Source organism: Tachypleus tridentatus, chromosome 9, assembly GCF_004210375.1.
Source record: "Tachypleus tridentatus isolate NWPU-2018 chromosome 9, ASM421037v1, whole genome shotgun sequence".
Taxonomy (NCBI): Eukaryota; Metazoa; Arthropoda; class Merostomata; order Xiphosura; family Limulidae; genus Tachypleus; species Tachypleus tridentatus.
In genome coordinates, this window is record NC_134833.1 from 128,580,535 (window position 1) to 128,604,758 (window position 24,224).

General features: G+C 31.9%; 2 protein-coding genes across 4 annotated transcripts in view; both read left to right on the forward strand.

Annotated features, from left to right (window-relative positions):
- Svil (Supervillin) overlaps positions 1-6,045 on the forward strand; it is a 55,892-nt gene extending 49,847 nt beyond the window's left edge. Inside the window, exons 24-26 of the mRNA XM_076457189.1 lie at positions 1,839-1,960; positions 3,274-3,429; positions 4,378-6,045. Of these exons, the coding sequence (XP_076313304.1) occupies positions 1,839-1,960; positions 3,274-3,429; positions 4,378-4,464 (365 nt within the window). The 3' untranslated portion in view covers positions 4,465-6,045. The remainder of the gene's footprint in view (positions 1-1,838; positions 1,961-3,273; positions 3,430-4,377) is intronic.
- Positions 6,046-14,181: 8,136 nt separating this feature from the next.
- Positions 14,182-24,224, forward strand: part of msps (msps cytoskeleton-associated protein 5) — a 95,697-nt gene continuing 85,654 nt past the window's right edge. For 2 of the 3 annotated variants that reach the window (XR_013014556.1, XM_076457190.1), the window contains exon 1: positions 14,191-14,313. The gene's annotated coding sequence lies outside the window, so the exon portion shown is untranslated. Of the gene's footprint in view, positions 14,314-17,441; positions 17,529-24,224 lie in introns of all 3 variants that reach the window. The other variant, XM_076457191.1, reaches the window with a different exon arrangement.

Sequence of the window (24,224 nt, forward strand, 5' to 3'; positions counted from 1 at the left end):
TAGCATCCATTGGTGAAATAATAGCCCAAGAGTTGACAGTGGGTGCTGTTGACAATTAGTTAGTAGAATTAGCTCTCAAGAAAAATTGAATAAAAGTTCCTCGAACAAAAAATGTGAGATTGAAGCGTTTCCAACAAGCTTGAACAGTAATTTTTTCCTGACTGTGTAATATGTTATTTTGTACATGTAATGGCAGCATGTTAAGTTTTCATTAGTTAACCATACATGTACATTTTTAAGACCAGAAGTTTCAATGAAAGTGATTTATAATTTTGAAATATATAGAATAAACCATAAAATAAAATTTTTAAAAATTATCAGATATATTTTCCCTTCTCAATACATTTCTGAAACTTGTTGCTTTGTAACATACAAGTACTGAGTCTATTGATGAAAACTGTAAAGTATTTTAATAATATTTCTTGAATTGCATTTTTTAATTTTATAAAAGAATTCCTACAAGTTTCAAACTTAACTTTGGGCATGATGCTTTTAAATTTGGCTTGGTTTCAGTTTTTATTTACAAAGGTCATAGATTATGGAAGAATGACATTTTGTTAATTGATAAAAGTGATTTTAGAACTGAAGAAATTTCATTTTAGTTTCACTGATAGCACATTTTGTGAATAATTAAATAAGATTGTAGTGTCTTAACTCATACAAATACTGTCTCATAACTCACTTTCATTTCATTTTGAGCCATCTTCATTATAGGGTTGAATTTAATTGACCAGAAATACTATGTCTGTAACTCTCCTTGAGTACTCTGAGATTTTAAACACTATCCAATGTTTGATATCTTCAAAATTTGTTCCTTTGTTTCTCTCTCTCTCTCTCTTTTAGCATAAATTTCAGTATCATGTTGTGCCTTTTTTTAATTCCAAAATAATACTGTTTTCCTCAGGGTGTCCATTAATTTTTTTTTTTTTTATCTGTGTGTCCATGATATTCTTTCAAGTCTTCAGAATGTTGACATTTCAAACACTTCCAAATAGTTTTTGTGTTCTTTTTTAATAATTGTCCAAGTTTCAGCACCATACAGTAGTTTTGATTTTATGTTGCATTTGATGATTCTGTTTTCAGTGGGAGATTTTTTTTTACTTTTGTTGGCAGCATAATTTTTTGTTATTGTTTTAAAGGCAGTTTTTACACTTAGTTATTCTTATCCTTTTTATGTATGTGCCATCTTCTGTGTAAGATAAGTAAAGCTTTTAACTTGTTCCTCTCCATTTGTTATTATTTAAGATTTTGTTTCTTATTGCTGATAGCCATTCTTTTGTTTCTTTAACATTAATTTTAAATTTATATTCCTCACTTCTTACTTTAGTTTTATCTAAAATATTTTGTTGTATTTTGTATTTTCAACTAGTAACACTGTGTTATCTGTTTATTGCAGAATATTTACATTCATTCCACATATGATTAATCCTTCTGTGTCTCTAAAGATCATTCTCTTAATTCACTATTGTTAGTTCATACAGTGCATATTACACCTTTCTGTGGGTTAAAAAATTATTAGCACTCTTATGCGTAGTATATTCACTAAGGTGATCTTTATTTGCAGGTAAACATTTAGGTTTAAAATTATCGTCCCCTAATTTTGTTCCACAGTACAACAAAACATTAAATGTCAAACTTCATTCATCTTTGACTATACTTAGATGTTGCTCAATGAGGTTGAAGTTCTAAATTCCAATGGCCTGTGATATAAAACATGTTTATGTATTATAAATTATGTATTTAAAGTGAATTAGTATTTTATTGCATGTATGTTGGTATAATTACATTAACTGGAATAAATGTTTCATTACACTGTATTTTATTTTTCAAATCAACAGAAAAGAATCCAGAGAACCCTCCAAAAGCATTTATTGTGTCAGCTGGACTTGAACCAACACTTTTCACAAACTTGTTCTTAACATGGGAACAGCATGATGATGTAGCATTAATAAACATCAAAGTAAGTTTCTAGTGTTAGTAACATAAAATTCTGTGGACTTAAAATCATGAAGATTTGTAATACTAGTGGTTAGAATAAGTAACTGATATTATCAAAAAAATAAAATATTCTAATACTGAACTTTTGTAGAAAATCCTGGTGCAAGAAATTGGAAAATCTTATTGCTGAACTGTGATATGGCAAAGTAATGTTATAGTAAACATTAAGATAGGTATATTAGACAAAACTTGAAACATGACACTTCACAAAAGTTTCAACAACAAAGGATTAATATAACTTACTTATGTTTTTGCTTTTTTTTAATCTATTTTGTTCCCTTATTACTTTAAGCCTACTAACAGTTTTGCCTAATAAATAAAGCATATTTGATTTGTCATCAGAACCATGACTTACAGTTTATAACATCTTCAAATATTCAGGCTTTATGGAGTGTTGTTTTTTTTCACTGATGTAGTTAGGGATCTAATAAGTAATATCTGAGGTAAAACGGACACATTGTTATGTAAATTACTTACTAAACAGTAGTTACAAAAGGTTAAATACCTTGTCAGGTAACAAATGTATGCATTCACGTGAGAAATAATTTAGAATTAGAAAATTGTGTTAAAATTCAGAAACCTGTGAAACAAAATGACATGAAATTTTACATATCTGCTTGTGATCCCCAAAACATAGTCATATTGAAACCCCTCCCCTAGTAATGGAACAAGAGGGTTAGGGGGAACTCAAGACTGACTATTCATTAAAAATTGACAGACAAGAGCATATAATTAGTTACAGAAAACAAAGTGTGCAAATATTTTTGTAAGAATGTTTGCTATGAATTTTTTGTGTTTCATAGATAATTTCCTTGTAGTGATGTGAGAGAAGGAAAAGAAATATGATATATATCAAACGTCAGTCTTGTATAGTAATTTCTTGTCATGATAAAACTGACATCACATTAAGTGTTATACATAAGTTATATGTTAAAATGTGTTTATCATGATTTTAATCATCATACTGGTGAAATTAAGCACTCTGATAGTTGTGTTGTCTTCAAATTGTGTTTGAGTAATAAATTTTTCATAATGTACTCATGCCAAATGGTCATATAATTGGTAACTAGCCTAACAAAACTTGATTGATTTGTAACATAACTTTGAATACATCTTTTAAAGTAACTAAATTTATGATGTTGAAAATAATGGGGACTAAATTGGGTATGTTAATGAATAGTGCTATTAAAATAATTTATTTGAAAGGAGAGGAAAAATTTTACTAACATAAATAGGTATCATTTATCAAATTTTTATCTGTTGCATACCTAAAAGGATGGCAAGAAACCAGGTGAAATGCTGCTTGTTCAAGAAGTATTAGCTAAGCTGACCCGCACACGGTATACTCTGTCTGAGCTCCAGAAACGCCCATTACCAGAAGGTGTTGACCCTTCACGAATTGAATCATATTTGACTGATGAGGATTTTGAGGTCTGTTTTTAAGTGTTCAAATCAGTATTCTTTCCACTCATCTATCAATATACAGAGTTTGTGTTTATATATACTTTGTGAAAAAACAAATAATTTATTAGTAAAAATATTAATCATAATTTTTTTTCTTGTGTTCTAAACAGTATATATTGAAGGACTATACTTATGATGTTATTACAGCTCATTTTGTATTGCCATGTATGTATTTTAAACTATCCACTACTACTAGAGTTGGGTGTGGCTAAGTGGTTATTGTGCTCAGACTGTGAATCCAAGGATTCATGGTTGCAAATATATGTTCCTATTATTTACTCACTTAAGAATAGTCCATGAGTTTACAGTGGGTAGTGTTTGCTTGCTACCTTCTTGTAATCTCCCAGTTCTAAATTAAGAACAGCTATGCGTAAGCAGACCTATGTGTAGTTTTTCATGAAAATTACAAAACAATAAACAGTATTAAAAGAAGCTGACTCGATACTATTTGCTAATAAAGTCATTGTTTTGTTTTATTTGTACTTTTATACTATAAATTTTCTATATAAATTTTTATTATGTTAAAATAAGAAAATACTTTAACTATTAACTCATGTAGTGATTGAAATGAGTTTTTATAAAATACTGGAATGATTTTTAGAAGTTTCACAAACAAGCTTTATAAAACATTTTCTGGATTCACTTCAAATTGCTTTTATAAAGATTACAAAACAAATCTGTTGTTGTAGATAGAGATAAATGTTTTTGGTCATTGTAGACTATTTTGATGGTTAAATATATTGTATCATGTATTTGTTATCATATATGCTTTCTGATGTTCAATGACAAGAAATTGTAAGTTTGTACAGGGTGTCAGATATTTCAATTTTTATGAGCTATTGGAAATATTTTTGTGTTAATGAAGTTTTTATTTGAAGTAATTTAAACAAACGTTCAAATTAATTTATCTTGCAGGATATTCTTGGAATGTCTAAAGAAGAATTCTACACCCTTCCACCATGGAGACATTCTGAACTAAAGAAAGCGGCTGGGCTTTTCTAGATAATCTGTGATTTTTTCATGAACTTCTACCAGGTTTTAAAGTAAAAATTCCAGCATTGATAATGTGGCTTTCAGCAAAGCTGGATCTTTGCATGCATTTTTTGAGGTTTTGAATGATACAATTGTACTTAAAATTATTACAAATTATGTATCCACAAGTCTCATAACATTGTCTTCCTGATTAAAAAAAAAATGGCAATATGATAAAATTTTGAAAACTGCAAAACAAAAAGGTGCTTAAGATGTGTGAACTGTAAATTTATTATTTAAATTTTTATCTTAACATTTTTAAAACGTATTTAACAATCCTTCTGATATTCTCCATACATTATTTAATTTTTATTTTATAATCAGATCATATTGTGACACTTTCTTTTCAAACTCTTTTCTCATCTTTGAAAATTGTGGAGTTGCATTTAGGCTGTGTGTTACAGTCAAGTTATGCCAAGCTTTTCATAAATTAGAAATGTGTTCACATTTTGTTCTATTTTTGCAACAAGACATGTTGCAAAACATGATGTATATTAAAATAAAGCTTTGAATTTATTAACACTGTGCAATTAACACGATGTGAATATGAAACTAGTTGTAAGAAGGTACAATTTTAGTGTTGTATATGTATTTTGAGAGCCTAAAAAATACATCTTTCATATATTAATAGATACCCTTTAACAATTACTAGAAGTTACTGTTAGATGGGTCTGAAACCATCTTTCAGAATTTGTTTGTACAGCCAAACACCATAGAAATTGAAAGGTAGTATATTTCTCAGAGGCTATATAAATATGAAATTATATTATTTTGTTAACACTATACTTGTACTAATTTAACTTAAAAGTAACAGCCAGTTAGAGGGTGGGACATGTGTTGAAATTGTGTAGCTAGTTTTCCTGTTCATTAGACTTCAACTCTTGAGAAAGAATGCAGCATTTACAGAACCAAGTTATAGTGAACCAGAAGTGCCTTGTGAAAGGAACAACTTTAGACATTAGTGTAGTCAGTGCCTTTGCTAAAATTTTCAACACTTAAATTCCAGTGTCTTTCTCTCAACGGAAGTGCCTACTGTTACTCCATAGTGGTGATAAAGTTACCTATATTCAATTATGAAACACTGGTATTGTTTCTCCAATTTTATAATTGCATGAATGATTACTGATAGCTGAGTTTAAAAATCTCTAATTTAAGAACTGTGCTTATATTAAATGGCTTTAAGTATTAGAGAATATTTGTTGCATTTGTATATGTGACTGCTGTTTACATTCTGAAAATGAATAGTAGTTCTTTTATGTTGTTGAATTAATAAAAACGTGCTCCAGAGGTCTTTTTATAGATTTTTTTTAATGTATGTATAAAAATGTTTTAGAATACCCTGCTTCCCTGATTTTAAATATGTTGATTGATTTCATTGTTGGAAAAATTGTGTGGCAGAGAGAAAGAAAAAAAAAGGTTGTTAAAGAATTTAGTCCAAATGATAATTGTGTTTAATGTTTATATAGTCACAGCGTTTCCCTTACAAGGTGCTGGTGGTGTGCTTGTGTCTGTTTGCCAATATTAAAAATGTACAGATAGATTTGAACAATAGCTTAGTGTCATTGTGATTTATTTTTCTAATTCAATCATAAAACATTCTAGGCATTGAAAACTTTAAATTAAAAAAATGATGTATATTTTAAACATTGTTATCTTGATGTATTGAGATATGAGGCAACATATTAAAATTCTGTACATATTAATATTTACATTTTACGGGATACCTTCCATCATTCGTGCTGTAACACTTGTGAGACTGGTGAATGGCTAAAATATTTGACTACTGTTTTATACAATGGCTTAAGTAGATAATATGCAGAAATCATATTGTAACTTTTAAAACATCAGTGAATGGGAAGAGATTAGAATAATAAGATAAAATATTTGATATTTCAATTTAATGCATTAAAATGGGGAAGTATGGCCAGGTCATCAAGGCACTCAGCTTATAGTCTGAAGGTCATAAGTTTGAATCCCCATCTCACTAAACATGCTTTCTCTTTAAGCCATTGTCACATTGTAATGTGATGATTAATCCCACTATTTCTTGGTAAAAGAGTAGCCCAAGAGTTGGCAGTGGGTGGTGATGACCAACTGGTTTCTGTCTAGTCTTTCAGTGCTAAATTATGGATGGCTAACACAGATAGCTCTCACGTAACTTTGTGCAAAATTCAAAACCAGCACTACAACTTTTTTGAGATGAATTTTGCAAGTTGTTAGGTCTTATCTACTGGTATATGTTACATACTTTGCATAGCATAATGCTATTCAAAACTACATGAATATTTGGTGGCATACAGAGGATGGTGGCCTTCATAGTTAATTTTCTGTGTCAGATTTCATCAATTACTTGCCATCCTTTTGAAGAATCGAAATGTATTAAGCTTCTTCAAGAAAATACGTAAAGAATAAATACTTTACACTAGATTAAATTTATAGTTCTAAAGGTATAAGCACTGGAACTTATTAAAATTTTATTAATGATTATACATCATTTTTTTCATACAAAATAATATTAAAGTTAATTTATCTTAATTAACGTTTTTTAATTGTGTATAGAAGCAAAAGAAGTAATTATTTATTATTTAAGTAGCTTTGTAAATATGAAACAAGATTATGTAATTTAATCATAATACAAATTTAGCCAAGGACTAATCACAACGTATTTAAAAGACTGAGCATATGGTAAGTTTTACATTCCGTACAAAGATATATTGGTCAAGTTGCTGAGTTCAGCATCTCTATGTGTTTAGTCTGTTGAAACAGATTCTGGAAAACCTCTCCACTGGCATCGCATACTAGATCGATAATGGAAGCAAGTAGGAAGGAGTGGTGTGTTTCAGATATGACAGCATTTTGTTGGAACTTTTGAAATAGAAACCTAAACAAAGCTATTGTCAAAATGCGTGGCCAGCAGATATAACATGATAGGAAGTGGAGTGAAAAGGACCACAAAAATATAGTGATGTTCTCAAATCATTTTAATGTAAGGTACTCAGCTTCCGAGTCGTACAATAATCACAATAGTACAAGTATGCAATCATAATGACTAGATAAACAGATCTAAATTACCCAAAGCACAGTTTATATGAAGCAATTTTTATCTTGGATAAAATTATCTTTAATTAGGACTAGTACGGTATTTTCACAAAATTTTGTGTAGAAATAGTGTTCGACAAATTCTTCGTAACCAAATTACAAACTTATATTCTCGTACATATTAGCGTAGTATAGTTTTAGTATGCACCAAGCGCAAAATCAAAATTGAAGGATTGTGCAGTTGTGGAAAATTCTTAGCATAAGCTTCTTTAATGTATGGTGCATTTAGGATTAATTATTAAAACTAGAATTCTAGCATTTTAAGTTCGCAGACATACTGTGCCATTAGGAGGCCGAAAAAAAAATCACCTTACATTTTGGAATCGTGGGTGCGTTATAAGAGTGAACGTCAAATCCCAATATTCAATTAGTGTTGCCCACGATTAAGCGGTAGATGGTATTGACTCATCACTTTGTCTCTAGCATCACTTCTGAGTTGGGAATGGCTGGCGTAAATGGCCTTGGAATACCTTCGCAAAAATTGAACGAAAACAGTTCAGAGAAAAAGAGCAAAATAAACAATCCATGTGGGTGGACATTGATGAAATTGACATCTGGTGATTGATTATAAGTAGTATTTTATGTAGGCGTAATGTGTTTTAATGGTATTAGCTATCCCTAACTAATTTATAACCGAAAAAAAATTAATAAATGTAAGGTTTTAAGATTCTCGTGTCAGAAAGTGAGCGGAGTATCAACAGCATTTCATGAAGCCAATCATGATTGGTTGGCTGCAATGCTACATAAGGGCTATCTGCGCTAGTAGTTCCTAATTTAGCAGTGTAAAACAAGAGGGATGGCGGTTAGTCATCACCACCCCTCGCCAACTCTTGGGCTACTCTTTTACCAACGAATAGTGGGATTGACTGAAATATAATAACGCCCCCACCTCTGAAAGGGCGAACCTGTTCGATGTTATTGGGATTCGAATCTGCGACCCTCAGATAACAGTTGGAGCGCTCTGATCACATGGCTACGCCGGGTCGCTGATGATAATATAAAAGTTTTCGTAGTCGAACGACTGTATAGCGCCTACCAGTCTGTACAATGACTCACAGGTTGTAACTGCGAGCGACTTCTAAGGCACCAAGTCAGATAGTTTCGCATCAATGATTGTTTTTCAACAAGCAGTGAGTAATAGTTTATAGCGTTTTTGTTTTTGAATTTTGCGCAAAGCTACACGAAGGCTATCTGCGCTAGCCGTCCCTAATTTAGCAGTGTAAGACTAGAGGGAAAGCAGTTAGTCATCACTACCCACCGCCAACTCTTGGGCTACCCTTTTACCAACGGATAGTGGAATAGACCGTCACATTATAACGCCCTCAGGGCTGAAAGGGCGAGCATGTTTGGTGCGACTGGGATTCGACACCGCGAACGCCTTAACCCACCAGGCCACGCCGGGCCATTTTGTTGTGACAAGGGTTGATTTGGAAGAAAATTAATAAATCGTGTTATAGAGAAAATCAGTTGAAAGATAAAGACCAAGTCGATATTAATGTTTTTAAATAAACAAATCCGAAGACTCGAGATCATTTGAACGACTGAGTTTGAATCTGCTCTAAAAGCGGTAGCTGTGTAAGTTTTAATGTTTATTGTTTAAAACGTACAAGTAAAGAGTTATATAACTTGAAAGAAATTAAAAAATAAATATCAATAGGTAACTACTTTGAGAGAGTTCTGACTGTTTTAAATTTCGCGCAAAGCTACACGAGGGCTGTCTGCGCTATGCGTTTCTAATTTAGCAGTGTAAAACAAGAGGGAAGGCGGTTAGTCATCACCATCCACAGCCAACTCTTGGGCTACGTTTTTACCAACGAATAGTAGAATTGATCATAACATTAAACGCCCCCACAGCTTAAAGGGTGAGAATATTTGATATGACGGGGATTCGAACCCGCGATTATCAGATTAGGAGTCTAGTGCCTTAACCACCTGGCCATGCCGGGGCGAGAGTATTATGTTAAACAGCTTAATTACTAGCTGCACATTCACCACTGGGTAACATTGATGTAAAACACAATAGTTCATTTTTGTCTTGTCCATCGCAGGGATCGAAATACAAATAATATTATACGTCTTCTAGCTTACTGAGGGTAGGAACATAAATCAAAACACTTAAATACAGCTTCAAAATATTATTAAGAACTTGTTTGATTGTTTGGAATTAAGCGCAAAGCTACGCAATGGGTATCTGTGCTCTATCTACCAAGGTTATCGAAACCCGGTTTCTAGCAATCTAAGTCCGTGAATATAACGTTGTGCCACTGGAGGCAAGAAAATGTTAAGATAGTCATGAAAAAGAATTACTATTGAGTAAAATCATTGCTGAATGTGAGAATTAGTATACAAGTACAAATATGAGATATAATTATAGAACTGTGTCGGTGAAGGTGTTCAGGCCTGCTGCACTTGTTATTGTAAGGTAATTAACACCTCTGTAACGTTATACTTCTATATGAAGTGTTTAATACAATTAATGCGGTGGCTTATTTAAGTAGAAGCTAGAGGAGGTTCAGCCCCAGGGCCCATGATTTTAATGGGGACCCGATATAATTTTATTCTATGTGAAATGACATGGGACGTAGGGCCTACAAAAGTTATTAGCCCCAATGTCCACAAAACCTCAAATCCGCCTTGAATTAATGAACTACACACATCAGTTTATGATTAATTTACAGAAGTCATCTGCCGCCGCCCCAAATTTTCAACTAACAGTCACACTGAAGGTAACCGGCCGGCAGCGCCTTCCGACAACTCTTGGTTACACTTTACCAATAAATAGTTGATTGGCTGTCACGTTATGACGTCTGCTCAGCTGAAAGTGGGAGCAAATTTAGCGCCGAGTTTCTATCCTGCGATCCTGACCACTGAGCAATATTTAACCACAGTCTATTAGAAGTGTCTTTGAAATTAAACAAGACAAACATTACTTGTGTATGTTCCAGAAGCAGCACAAAAGGTTACAATAAAAACTAACTCGCTATATCTAAGTATTTTGCTTTGAATGTTTCATTTTGCTTACCTTGTATAGCGGAAAGTTGAATTTGTGAGTGTTGTTATTATTTGTCTTCTGTAAGAAGAAAAATTCACATAACAGTACCTCTTATTTTTAGTTTCTTAAAGCTTCAGTGATTGTTATATTTTCCTGTTGCCTGTTATGACTAACCTAGCTTTTGACGGCCATGTAACCATAAGATATATTCGTTAACAAACATTCCATACTCATCCGTATCGCTGATCTGTTATGGAGCAGTTTAGTTAATAGTTTCTTAAAGTTGATAAAATATTTCCATCGCAATAGTCCAAATAAGTGTAATTAGCAGGCTACTTATTTACTAAAATGTAATTATAGAAAAACAAATTTTTTTTCATTGATTTCATGTACTATGTTCATAAAAAATTTGCCTTGACGCATTTTAAAACTAGCTCACACCATATATGGTAACGTAATATTACAACCTCCACACAAAACGTAAAGTATAATCACCAAGTTAAAATGCAAAGCAAGTTACTGTTTTGTTGAAACTAGTTTAAACACAACAACTGAGATTACAGCACACAGTATTGTACTTATCCATAAACTAAAATGTTTTGAATGTAAATGCTTTGTTACTATAAAAAGTGTCTCTAAGTGATAACAGAGTTAAGTGTACAAATCCACAACGCTAAAATCCAGATTTTAATTCCTCGTGATGGACATAACAGATAGCCCAATGTAGCTTTACTCTAAAATAATCAAATTATGAAAATAAGTTTTACCAAATTAAATATAGTTTTTTTTTATCAACACCTTCAGTCTCGTTGCAGACATGACATGCTAAAAACATTTTTTAAATTATTGTTCAGGGCTACATGCGCACAGGCGTTCCAAAATTTGAATTGATGAACTGTGGAGCAAGGGTTCTCAAGTTTTCTCAGATTTCTCGACCCACCTAAGTAACCAGATAATCAAGTCATTTCTGGTGAGAAAGACGTTGGTGTTCCAAAAGGTTTCAATAAAGACTAATAATATCATTGTATTTGTTGTTGTCGTTTTATTTGTTCAAAAACATTTTGTGACCATGACTTTATAAATACATTTACAATAAAAATATGATTACGTTATTGTTTTGCACCATACAAATAGGCTACTCTTACCAAATAGGCCCGGCATGGCCAAGCGCGTTAAGGCGTGCGAGTCGTAATCTGAAGGTCCCGGGTTCGCATCCCCGTTGCGCCAAACATATTCGCCCTTTCAGCCGTGGTGGCGTTATAATGTACGGTCAATCCCACTATTCGTTGATAAAAAGTAGCCCAAGAGTTGGCGGTGGGTGGTGATGACTAGCTGCCTTCCCTCTAGTCTTACACTGCAAAATTAGGAACGGCTAGCGCAAATAGCTCTGGAGTAGCTTTGTGCAAAATTCAAAAACAAACAAAACAAACAAACTTACCAAACTAGGTGGTTAGGGCGCTTGACTCGCAATCATGGTGTCGATGCTCGAATCCCCTACCACCAAATATTCTCGTCTCTTTTAGCCGAGAGGGTATTCGAAATGACGGTCAGTCCCACTACACGTTGGTAAAAAAAGTATCCCAAGAATTTGTGGTGGGTGGTGATGACTAGCTTGCTTTCCTCTAATCTCTCAATGTTAAATCAAGGACTGCTAGTGAAGATAGCTATCATGTAGCTTTGCACAAAATTCAAAACAAACCATATATATATATATTGCATTGTTTTTTTTATCATTATTGTTTTAACGTTGCTCTTTATAACCTACAAGTGTGTGTTTTTAATTACTGCGCTATAGCTACAGTGAGTTTAACTTGTATTTCTAACATGCGTTATTTAGATTTGAAGTTAATTAGTGTATGCTTTGATTTGTGAAGCATAAACTGTAAAATCAAAATGTGTTGGCCGAAATACCGAAACCAGAGTCACAATCAAAATAGTATTCTAAAAAAGACAATTGATTTTTAATCAGATAAGGAGTATATGGATATAATTTGTTTAATAAACTGAAACTCACTGCAAATAGTGATAAAAGAAACTATTACTATTGCACTCTTTCAAAACTGAATTACTTTTATTTTCCTTTTCGGCTCAAAATATTCATACATTCAGATCATAAAGATACGTTCTTATTGGAGATTTATAATTTTCATGATGAGAATATCCTCTGTGCTTAACCTCATTGAAAAAACAAAACTTATGGATCAAGTTGGGATATCAGGACCATTTCTAATGATACCCCCATTCAATCAGTGCATACTTCAAGCAGCTGGAGCATTCATACTAGTTGATATGAATACATACCAATGACGTTGAAGTTGTTGCTTTGCATTGTGTTAAAAAACATTGTATTTCACTGTGTACCACATTTCTATCCAGTCCATTTATTTCTAAACACACACTCAGTTAGCTTTAGCGGAATCAGTATTAATTCATAATTTATCTTCTAAATATTCCGTTATGTTGTGGATCTACTTAGTTTACTCCTTTGGAGAAACTTCAATTTGCATGAAATTACATTGAAATATCTTGTTACCGAAAGGATTGTGTTTTCCTTATAGTAAAGCCACATCGGGCTATCTGCTGTGTCTACCTAGGGGAAATCAGTGTCATGTGAAAAATACCATAATATTATTTAGTTTATTAGTTTAAACGTTACTCTGTTAACATGCTGAAGTAGAATTTTAACTGATACATTACAGATTGTTAAATTTAATCAAAATATTTGTTTCTCAACTTTGCTGACTGAGACCGAGAAAAATTTTAATGCTATTCTAATCCAGCTACAATACAGTAACTGGTGGGCCAAGCCCACCATGGCCAGGTGGTTAAGGCACACAACTCCTAGGGTGAGGGTTGCGGGTTCAAATCCCCATAACATCAAACATGTTCGCCTTTTCAACCGTGGAGGCATTATAAAGTTCGATCAATCCCACTATTCGTTGGTAAAAGAGTAGCCCAAGAGTCAGAGGTGGGTGATGATGACCAACTGCCTTCCCTCTAGTCTTACACTGCTAAATTAGGGAAGGTTAACGCAGATAACCATCGTGTAACTTTGCGCGAAATTCCAAACAAACCAAACCACGCTGGTGAGCCAACAAAAAATTGTACTTTTCCATCATCAGGAGAAGTGTTCAAATGTAGAAAATTGTGGTGTGGATGGACATGGACATAGATAAACAAACAACTGATTGCGACAGATAACCGGATCTGTTTTTCAGTTGTTTCAATGTAGTTCAAACATTGTTGATTTCATAGATGCTCTGTTTTACATTTTTCTCTGCATTTTAAAGTATTTTTTTTATAATGCTTGTAACCAATAGAGTAATTAAATGAAAACCAACAACTTATAACCAACAATGTAACTTTTTTCCCTCAAGTTTTCATATTTTATAGTGGAAAGGATTTGAAGCAAATTTAAATTATGAATAAGAAAAATAAATAAAACAAAACAAAAGTATCAAAGGATTTCACAAGTTTTACCGGTTCAATTAACGTTTAAAAATTATGCGATGTCGTCGATTGTTCTGAAAACAATCTAATTTATTTTTCTTGCTCCGCCTTACAGTTAAAACGTCAGAATTATTACCCACTTAGGACTCAAGTGTATTTCAAATACGGTTTGGCGCTAAGAATCCTGGGTAGCCGAAACGAAAGGGAATGCAGTTTAACACTTAAAAGTAGAGAAGTGTACTGTATAATTTATAAATAAGGAATTAAATTAACATCAGGTAAGTTAGATAATTATTTTATTATATAAGCGTATGAGTTAAGTGTATTAGATGTGACATACAACGTAATTGCATTTAAGCTTGTTTAAGTTATAGGTTTTGAGATAATAACCTGAATATGACAGTAATAATTACGAGCAATTTATTTTGTTGAAGTTAAACGTTGAACTACGTTAAGCCTATTTTAAGTATTTTGTGCTTGTTAATATTTTGCAAGTTATATTGTTAGGACTATCGAAGTTGAAGTTCAATTTCTCTGACTTCAAAATGAACTGCATTTTTTAGAGAGTTTACAATAAAACACAATAAGTATTTAAGTATATGTGGTAACAACATTTTGTTTTAAAAATACTAACTTCGCCTAGACTAACCCTTAAAGTTAGTGCCTGGAGTACGAATGAAGTGATTTTTAATAGTAAAATTACAGTGTTACATGGCAGTAAAATAGCAAACTAATTATTCTGTTTATCGTCTCTGTTGATAAATTGATAGCTTTATAGATGTTTTTATACAATTACGTTTTTGACCAGTTTCGTAAAGTTTTATATTTATGCTAACCACCCATATTGGCACTTATGAAAATCGAAGGTAATGGGTACAAAAAAACTTAAGTTGATAGTGATAATAGTAATAATTTAGCTTTATAAACAGAACTTTTAAACCAATCCACACTGATTGAGAAAGGGAAACCTTTCATTTCTCATCAGATATAACTCAATCTACTTTCAAGTGTTAGTACTTATGAATGTTTACAGTTTCTTTTATTGGTGTGTAAGTTATGTAATTTAGTTTTAAATTGGATAAATATGGTGATGTTTTGTAGAATAGTTCTGCCATTTGGGTTGGTTTTTAAGATATGTTTGATAATGAGCATTGAGAAATACAGTATTTTTTTTTCTTAGTCTATGTTTATGATTGGTCTGCTGGTCATCTTTTAATTACAGCTTTTTATCATTTATATTGTTTCTCAAAAGAATTGTTCTAAAAATGTTAATATCAGTTTTCTTCTATAGCCATAATAAAAAGATGGGTCAACCATGGTGTCTAAAGAGAAACATGATATTCACCCTGAACAGAATAATTTGTTACAAGTAGATCAGATGCACATAATTTTGTGTATATTTTTAATTTAGAAACTTAGTTTTGTATCAAATATAATTTCTAGTATTGTTTAAGTGTATTCTTCACACCCTGTTCTTTATCTATATAGTTAGGTGTAAAATCTTTTCACTTAAACCAGCATGCAGTCAGAACTAACATAAAGTTTCTTATTTTCTCTCTCTCTTATATTTTTCATCCATAATTACTTAACTGTGATATGGGCTTGAGAGAATATGATTAGTATATGATCAAGTTCATTTGAATAATAATTTATTGAAAGTAATGTAAAGTCCAGTCTGTGTCACAATAACCAATTAGTTTATTTCCCTTATATTTGATGCACTATCATTTGTACATAATTGTATGGCTTATGTCACAAATAACATTTTCACTTTAAACTGAAATTTACTTGCTAATGCTCATATGACAAATGTACATTAAGTTTGCTTGTACAGTTTCATGGTTGTCAGTTATATACAGTTACTTGACCAATTAACACTTATTTAAGTACTTCATTAACTTTTCAGCCAATGAATAAACTTTGAACTGATTTGGTATTTATTTCATTTTTGTATTTATAATGTATCCTTGTTCCTAAACATTTGTCTTTTGATCATACATTTCAGTATTCTGGGGCTGCTTTAATAAATTCAACTTTAGGTTCATCTTATGTTAGCAGCTTTCTTTAGCAAAAAACTGAATTAAAGCATTGAAAATATAGCTCACAACAAAATGTAGTTAAGATGAAAAACAGTACTCTCACCCTTCTGTTTTGTTTGTTAAACTGTGTAGTGCCTGCTTTTTAATTTGAAGCCAAATTTCGTATGACCGACTGCTTTCTTTGTCTTCAGCGAGTTTCATTTTATAAACTTTAAAACAGTAAGTAAACCAGCTTTGTCATTGTTTGAACTCGATGTGGCTTGCATCAGTATCTTAATACATTATCGAGGGAGCATTTGGTTTAAGGCTCTTCTTCTGTGTAAATCCTGGGAAAAGTAAAATTTTGAACATCCATAAAGAGTTGGCCTCTACTGCTGTTACGATAAACTTTTTAGAAAAGTAGTCTTAAACTAGAGCCTAGTCTGTCTTTTCCAAATCTTAAAATTGTGTTATTTCCTAATGTTTTTAGGATATAGCACAAAGAAATAGGGCTTTATTCTGATGATCCATCAGATAATCTTGTAAAGTTTGTAATAACATTAACTCCTGCCTTTCTTTACTCAAAATAAGTTTATCCTGTTTCTATAAAATAACTCTTTTCATCCCTGAAATTTTATTCATTGTCTTTATCTGAAAATTTCCAGTAAACTAGTTTCTTTTCTTGGATAGAGACTAAAGTTATAAAGTGACACTAAACTAGTGATATGTACAAAGATGAATTGTAACTTGATTTGTATTAACTTTACTGTTAGCAACAAAACATTTTGATGGTTTGAGTGAAGTATCCACCACTATGCCAAGACTATTTTTCATTTATGTTGTTGAGTGGATTCCCATTTATATTGTGTGATTCAGATAATTTTAAGTGCATTACCCTGCACTTACTATAATAAGATTTATTTTCTAGATTTTGGTTCAACTAATAAATTGATCCAAGACATTCCGTAACATGTTAGTCATCATAAGTAGAAATGTTTTAAGAGTTCAACACTATTGTCAAATTTCACTAATTTATAAATAATTTTCTTATCGTTAGTGGATTATGTGAATAACAATTTTTTTTTTTTTTTCATACCACTACTCAAAAAGTCTTTATTACTAGACTCCCCAATTTCTGCAGTTATAACTTTCTTAGCTAATCTTTTGTATGGCTCCTTTTCAGAAGCTTTTTTTAAAATTTAAGCACATAATTCTATGCCATTTCCAAAAGCCCAGATAAACTGGTAATGACCTCAAACAAAATAAATGGGTTAGTAAGGCAAAATTTCTTGTGGTTGAGCCATGTTGATTTTTAATTAATGGTATTGTATTTCACTGAATGAATTTTTAAGGACGTTTCTTCTATTAAACTCTTAAAATCTTCCTAGGGCAATTCTTGTGAACCAATTTTAAATTAGCAGCACTCCAGTTGCCAGTCATCTATCCACTGTCTGTTGACCTGGTAAAAACAAGAGGTTTGTTTACCTACTTTAAAACTAGAGTAGATTGATTTAAATCTAGAGAATATAAATCAGATTTCTTGATTTAAGTGAAAAACTTTTCATCACACAAAAAATAAAAAGTGGAGATCTTGAGATCTAAAACCATGTTTTTTTCAAAATCTTGCTCACTACAAGGTCCTAGTGAGTGAAATTATGAAAACCTTTAAAAATGAGAATTTGGTTTTCAGGTATTGGACCATACTAAATTTCTTTTGTGAAATTGAAGGTTGTATTTGTGTATTAGTTTCTTCAATGATTACATCTCAGTTTTTATACATCAATTGCTGCTTTGTTTAAGCTGCAATTTTGTTCCTGCAGTCTATGCATTTTACTTTTTTCTAATTTTATCAGTTAATAGTTCTTGATAAAATTTCCAAATAGGATCTCTGTGATCAGTTGACATTGCTGTTAATTACTTTTGATATAATGTACGAGTTCTAAACACCAATGTTACATTCACAAATTAATGCCAAAAGAAGTGTTCTTATGAGATCTAACAAATCCTTAAAAAAAAGAAATTGTCCAGTGGTCAAGCACATGTACTTAGCTCATTACCCAGCAAATATCCAGTGTCTTCTTTGAACCTTTATTAAATGCAAAAATCAAACACCTTTCAACCAATATATATTAACAGAAAATGTCCTTTACACTCCAGATATATGTAAAAGAACTTTTATTTTAACCAGTGTTTCATATTTATGACGTCATTAGGGTTAATGTATGCAACTGTGTTTGATAATAGAATGTTTGAGCAGTTGACTGGTAGAACTCATCAAAACATTAAATCAGTCCTGTGGTATTTCATGTCGGTTGCTGGATCATAACAGTGTAATTCAATAGCAAGATTGGAACAGCATTTTTCTGCATTCCAGTTACTTCAGTGAAAGGTTTGGAATACACTGAGAGCTTAAAAGACAGCTAAACTTGTTTTTATTTTAGTCAGAAATATTCCTAATATACTAACTTGTAAAAACATAAAATGTTTAAACATTCAGTCATTTAATAATCTTTAGTAAAAAATCCTTTCATCAGTTAATTCAAGTTTCTTTTAAATCCTATTGAGATATGTTTTGCTGTGCATAGGGTCAGAGGGCATGTCATTATGTTTGTGACTTGTACTAAACATTTTATTGAACTATTTTATGTCAGTAAGTTTAGCATTAAGGTGTAGATAATTCATATTTTAGTATCATGAATTTAATTTCTTAATTTATGAGTAAATATTTTAAAAAATCATAAATTTGGGTTTTTGTGTATCATGTGGTAAGTGGAATGTAGTTTTGGTTCAAATTACATTTTGTGATTATCCAAATACAAAGTCTGTAGCTACTTAAGAATTAGAAACTTAAATTACCAATATTGTCAAGCTATAATTTAAACAAAGAACCTTTATCTTTTCTATTTTTTGAGATACTATATTTAGTAAATCAACCAAGGTGGCCCTGTCCAACATTTCCATTTTTGAAATGGTTGCTTATATACAAATTCATTATTCTTTTTCACGTGTATGACCAGTCAAAAGCTCAGGGCATTCCATATAAGATTTTCACAGCCATTGTGAAGCATTTATTTATGATAACCTTCCTTTCCATGTTAGAATCAAAGCATGGAGGTAAGAGATAATGGAGCTTGGAATATTTAAGACCCCCAAAACAGCTTAGTTACTAAGCCTGATAAATTATAGTAGAATTTGGTGGTATTGGTATAGTGATTTGTATATATTTTTAAATAATAAAATGATTATATAAAACTAAAAAATATATTGCATCCTCCACATGTGAATTTTGATAAGACAGAAAATTACAGCAAGTACTAACTGGAAGTAGAAGAGGTAATTATTTACTGTTCTGTGTTTGAAGAAAAAATAACTGGACTTTAAGAATGTGTTTATAACTGCTAACATATATAATTATATAATGTAATTGAAATATGACAGCATTTTATAAAACTGGTCCACTAGAACAGGGGTCACCAAACTTTTTTCACAGGGGGCCAGATTACTTTGGGAATGAGCAGCGCGGGCCGCATGATCATTATGTTCAATGCTCATAAGCTGGAACAAAAGCTCTCTGTAAAAGACTTAACACTAAGTTTAGGATGCCACATTAACCATGTGGGAGTATCATGCAATACACACATATAATAAATAACAAACAGAAATACAACCAACATTTTTTATTTACCAAAAGGTTATCAAAGAAGGTGACATTAGCAAAAACAATTGTCACATCGCACGTAGTGAGTACATGTCTTAATTTCACTAAGCTGCAAGAATGTTAGTGAGATTTATAAAATTGCCATTTGGCTTTCAAAATATCTTCAGTGTTTGGTTTTGAATTGCTGCATCCAATCATTAGAATTGCTTTCAAATGTTCATCAGTCAACCTTGATCGATGTACCGACTTCACATACTTCATTTTTGAAAATGCTTGTTCATAGACATAAGTTGTTCCGAACACTGATGCCATACCAGATGCAAACTGCTTCAGCTTTAGAAAATCATCTTCAGGTATGCAGCTGTAAAATTCAATAAGTTGCCCCTCTCTGTGTTTTGCTTTCAACAAGTCATTTCCTTGCAAATCGATGACCTCCAGCTGAAGTTCCACTGGCACGTCATCAATGACACAATCAAAAGGATTCTGAGAAAGAAGAATCTTACTTTTGATTTTGTCAAGATCCGAAAATCTCTCTAAAAATGCTTATTCAAATCGCCAATAATCTTTTTCTGAAACTACAGGTTGACATTATGATTCCAGCATGAAACTCATTGAAACACTGAAAAAGAGAGAGGTTTCTTCCTTCCAAATGTGCTTCAAACAATGACAGCTTTCTCTGAAATCCTTTAATGATTCTATAGAGATCACAGACAAGGTTATTCTTCCCCTGAAGTTTCAAGTTCAATTAATTCATGTGGGATGTGATGTCAACCAGAAATGAGAACTTTGACAACTAGGTTGGATCCAACAGAAGTGGATCGGCTCTATATTTCTCTTCTCAGCTTATAAAAACAAGACAAGACTTTACTGCAGCTGAGCCACCTCACCGCTGTGTGATAAGGCAAGTCAAGAAATTTGAATCAATTTCTTCAAGAAACGCCTTGAACTGGTGATGATTAAGTGCATGACCCCGAATGAAGTTCACTATAGAAATGACTGGTTTCAGAACACAAAAAATATCTACGTCTTTTTTACAGAGTGCTTGCTGATGTATGGTGCAGTGTATGAACAGAGCACTTGGGAGTTGATCTTCCAACTGTTTCCTGATCAACCCCACCAGACTCTTCTTTACTCCAGCCATGTTTTTTCCTCCATCAACTGTTATACCTCTAAGTTGATTCCACTGAAGGTTATGGTCTTGCAAAGTATCATGCACTTTCATGGAAATATCTTCTCCTGTTGTTCTTCCGTGCATGCTGCAAACTGATGCCAACTCTTCCGTGAAAATCCCAGTGCCAGAGAATACCATAGGAAGTTTCTAGCTTTTGGTGTATCTGTAATGTGATGTTCTCTCCCAAGTTTTTCTGCTCTCTGTACAACTGAAGTTGCTGAAAGGCTGATACTTTCAAAGAAATTGGCTTTTCAGGACACAGCTCATTTGCCACTTCCATCATACACTCTTTGATGAAGCTGTCGTCAGTAAAGGTTTTACTTGCTCTGCCATCCTATGCACTATTTTGTAACTTGTACAAGTGACAGGTTCATTTTCAGCAAACTTTCTTGTGAAGAATTCTTTTGAGATTCAAAAACACGTTTCATGGATTCAAATGTCTCATAACGGAACTTTCCTGAAAATTTCAAATATGTTGATAGATGTTTTGTTTCATAGTGGTGTCGAAGATTGTACTCTTTCAAAACAACAACACTTTCGGTGCATATCACACAAGTAGCTTTCTGGTTTTTTGTTCCCACAAAAAGTACTTCTCTCCCTATTCTTCATTGAAAGCACAACACTCAGAGTCCTATTTTCTTTTAAAAGCAGCCATAACGATGGGTGAAAAAAAACGGGATCTGAAAATGAAAAACACAATGCTGTGAGAAAAGTATTGTACTGGTGGGCTGGACAAAATGACCTCAAGGGCTGTATCTGGCCCCATGAGCTGTAGTTTGGTGACCCCTGCACTAGAACAAAGCCAAGACTGGCCAATTTTATACTGTTGAATGTGCTAATGAGTGAATGTGCACTGTGTTTTGTAACTTCTTTAATGTTAATCAGATGTGGCTGAAGGGTTGATAAAATAAAATGTGATGTTTAGTGTTATGAGATTTTAAGCATTTAGACTAAACATTTGTGGTTTTGTTATAATTTGTAGTCATTCCAGAATGAAAAGTGTAACTTGTTTCTAATTCTTTACGGTAGTTATGAAGTCATTTGAATCAATCAAATCTATATAAAGATACAATAGTGAAAATAATAAGTAAAATAGTGTTTTTTTAAAAAAAAGTAATTATCTAGAGGTTATAAAGATTTCACATGACTATTTTCTGATGTAAAAAAGAATTTTATTCTTGAAATTACACTGCATATTGCATCATTAACATAGAAAAAGAAAAAATGTATAAGCAAATGATTAATTAAAAATCTTAAAACTTAATAAAACAATTTGATATTTTTATGCAAAAACCTTGTAATATTTACTGATAACTTGTAAAATGTTTTGAAGAGGAGTTTAGAATGTTCCAAGATGTAGTATGAAAATTATAACAAGCTCAAAATGGTTAGGAGGCTAGAACTGGAACCAACCCTGTGATAAGAGAGTTAAGGGCTCAATCCTCATTTTAACATTTTACTCAACTTTACACTCTTGAAGGAGACCCACTGTTAGTTTTAACATCATCTGTCAGCATTGTTTTGTAGCTCTTTTGAAGTTTTAAATTTGTATTAAACCCAATTTTACTCAACTTTACACACTTGAAGGAGACTACACTGTTAGTTTTAACATCATCTGTCAGCATTGTTTTGTAGCTCTTTTGAATTTTTTTTATTAAACCCAATCCCTAGCTTTTCTGTATTTTTGTATACATTTTTTTTATCAGTTTAAAACTTCTTAAACTTGGCATTTATATTTGATCTTCTCATTTGATTATTGTAAATCATTTGTTTGATTTTCCCTTTTATTATTTTCTTTTTTTAGAAACATGCCTTTATTTTAAAAATTTACAAAACCAATCCCACATCTTTTTTGTTCCAATTTGCTAACAGAAAACATTCTCAATGCTTAATAACTGGCTAACTGAAATTTGGTTGTTTGTTTTGATAACTTAGTATAGAAAATTCCATTTCAAGAAATTATGATCTGCCACTTTCTAGTTTATAGTTCTGTAAGAACAGATGATTAGATGATCAAAAAATTGATTTATGCATCAGTACTACCTATACTACAGTTATTAATCTACATTAGCATTGATTAGTTCTATTTCAGGTTTTCATGGTAAGGTTAAAAAATACATTTATCTTGCAGGTTTCATTTGCCCAACCTTCAAAAACTCAAATAGTGAAACTGTATCTTGTATGTTAATTTCTCCAACCTGACTGTGTTGATTTGGTTTATTTGATGAACCCTGTAATTACCACAAAAAAATGTTGCTCCTCTTTTATTTATAGAATGACTACAGATTGTCACAGAAAACCACAGCTATTTATCTTAGTTTAACACTTATAAGAACCTGTATCTGTTTATACTTAATCTTATTATTTTATTGCCCTTTAAACCTGTCCATCTAACCCTTTCACTACAGGATCAGTGTAATATGTGCAAGTTTGTCTACATATTAGCACACATTAAGTATTTGCACTATAATTTTTGATACAACAAATGTATCTTCATAATTTGGTATACTTTTAATAAAGATTACAAGTTTTTTTGTATACAAAAAAATCAAATTTTTGTAATATAATATTTTTGTTGAAGATTTGTTTGTGAAAATAACCTGTTTCGTTACTAGTCTTAGTGTAATTTTTGTAATATAATATTTTTGTTGAAGATTTGTTTGAAAATAACCTGTTTCATTACTAGTCTTAGTGCAAGTGATTTCATGTTTTGACTAAGAAAACTATTCTTCATTCCAAAAATCTCAAATATGTGTGTAATCTTTAGAATCTCCTAAATACATTTCAAACCTTGTTTTCAGTAAGAGTTTATATACTCTGTGTTGGGTCTGTCAGTTGACCAACCTCACAACCATAATAAAAAATTAGGAAATGTAAATTATGCTTTTTTCATGCTAGAGTGACTATATTATAACATGAAAATACAAACATTGTCTTAATAGCTCAAGTCTTGTAATGGTATATATTCACATCTATATTTATTATTTTTTATTATATTGATCTTCCAGCCATGCCTAGCTGACATTACATAACTAGCATTGATGCCATGCATGTGCACTTGTGTATCGAGTAATATAAGACTGACTTTTCATCTTCTTTGTCTTGGCTGTGTTTTAGTTGACTAGTATTTTCTAATGTACAGCCACATTTAAGTTATTACACATTATATGTGTGTGTGTGTGTGTGTGTGTGTATATATATATGTATGTATGTATATAGATTTTTACTACTTAGAAATAAAGTACTGAAGTTATTTTTATCAAAATCTAGAAGTAAACAAAACAATTCTCACTATGGCCTTTCTACTAGGTTGCTGTTGGACATGGGTTGCTAAGCCTTTTA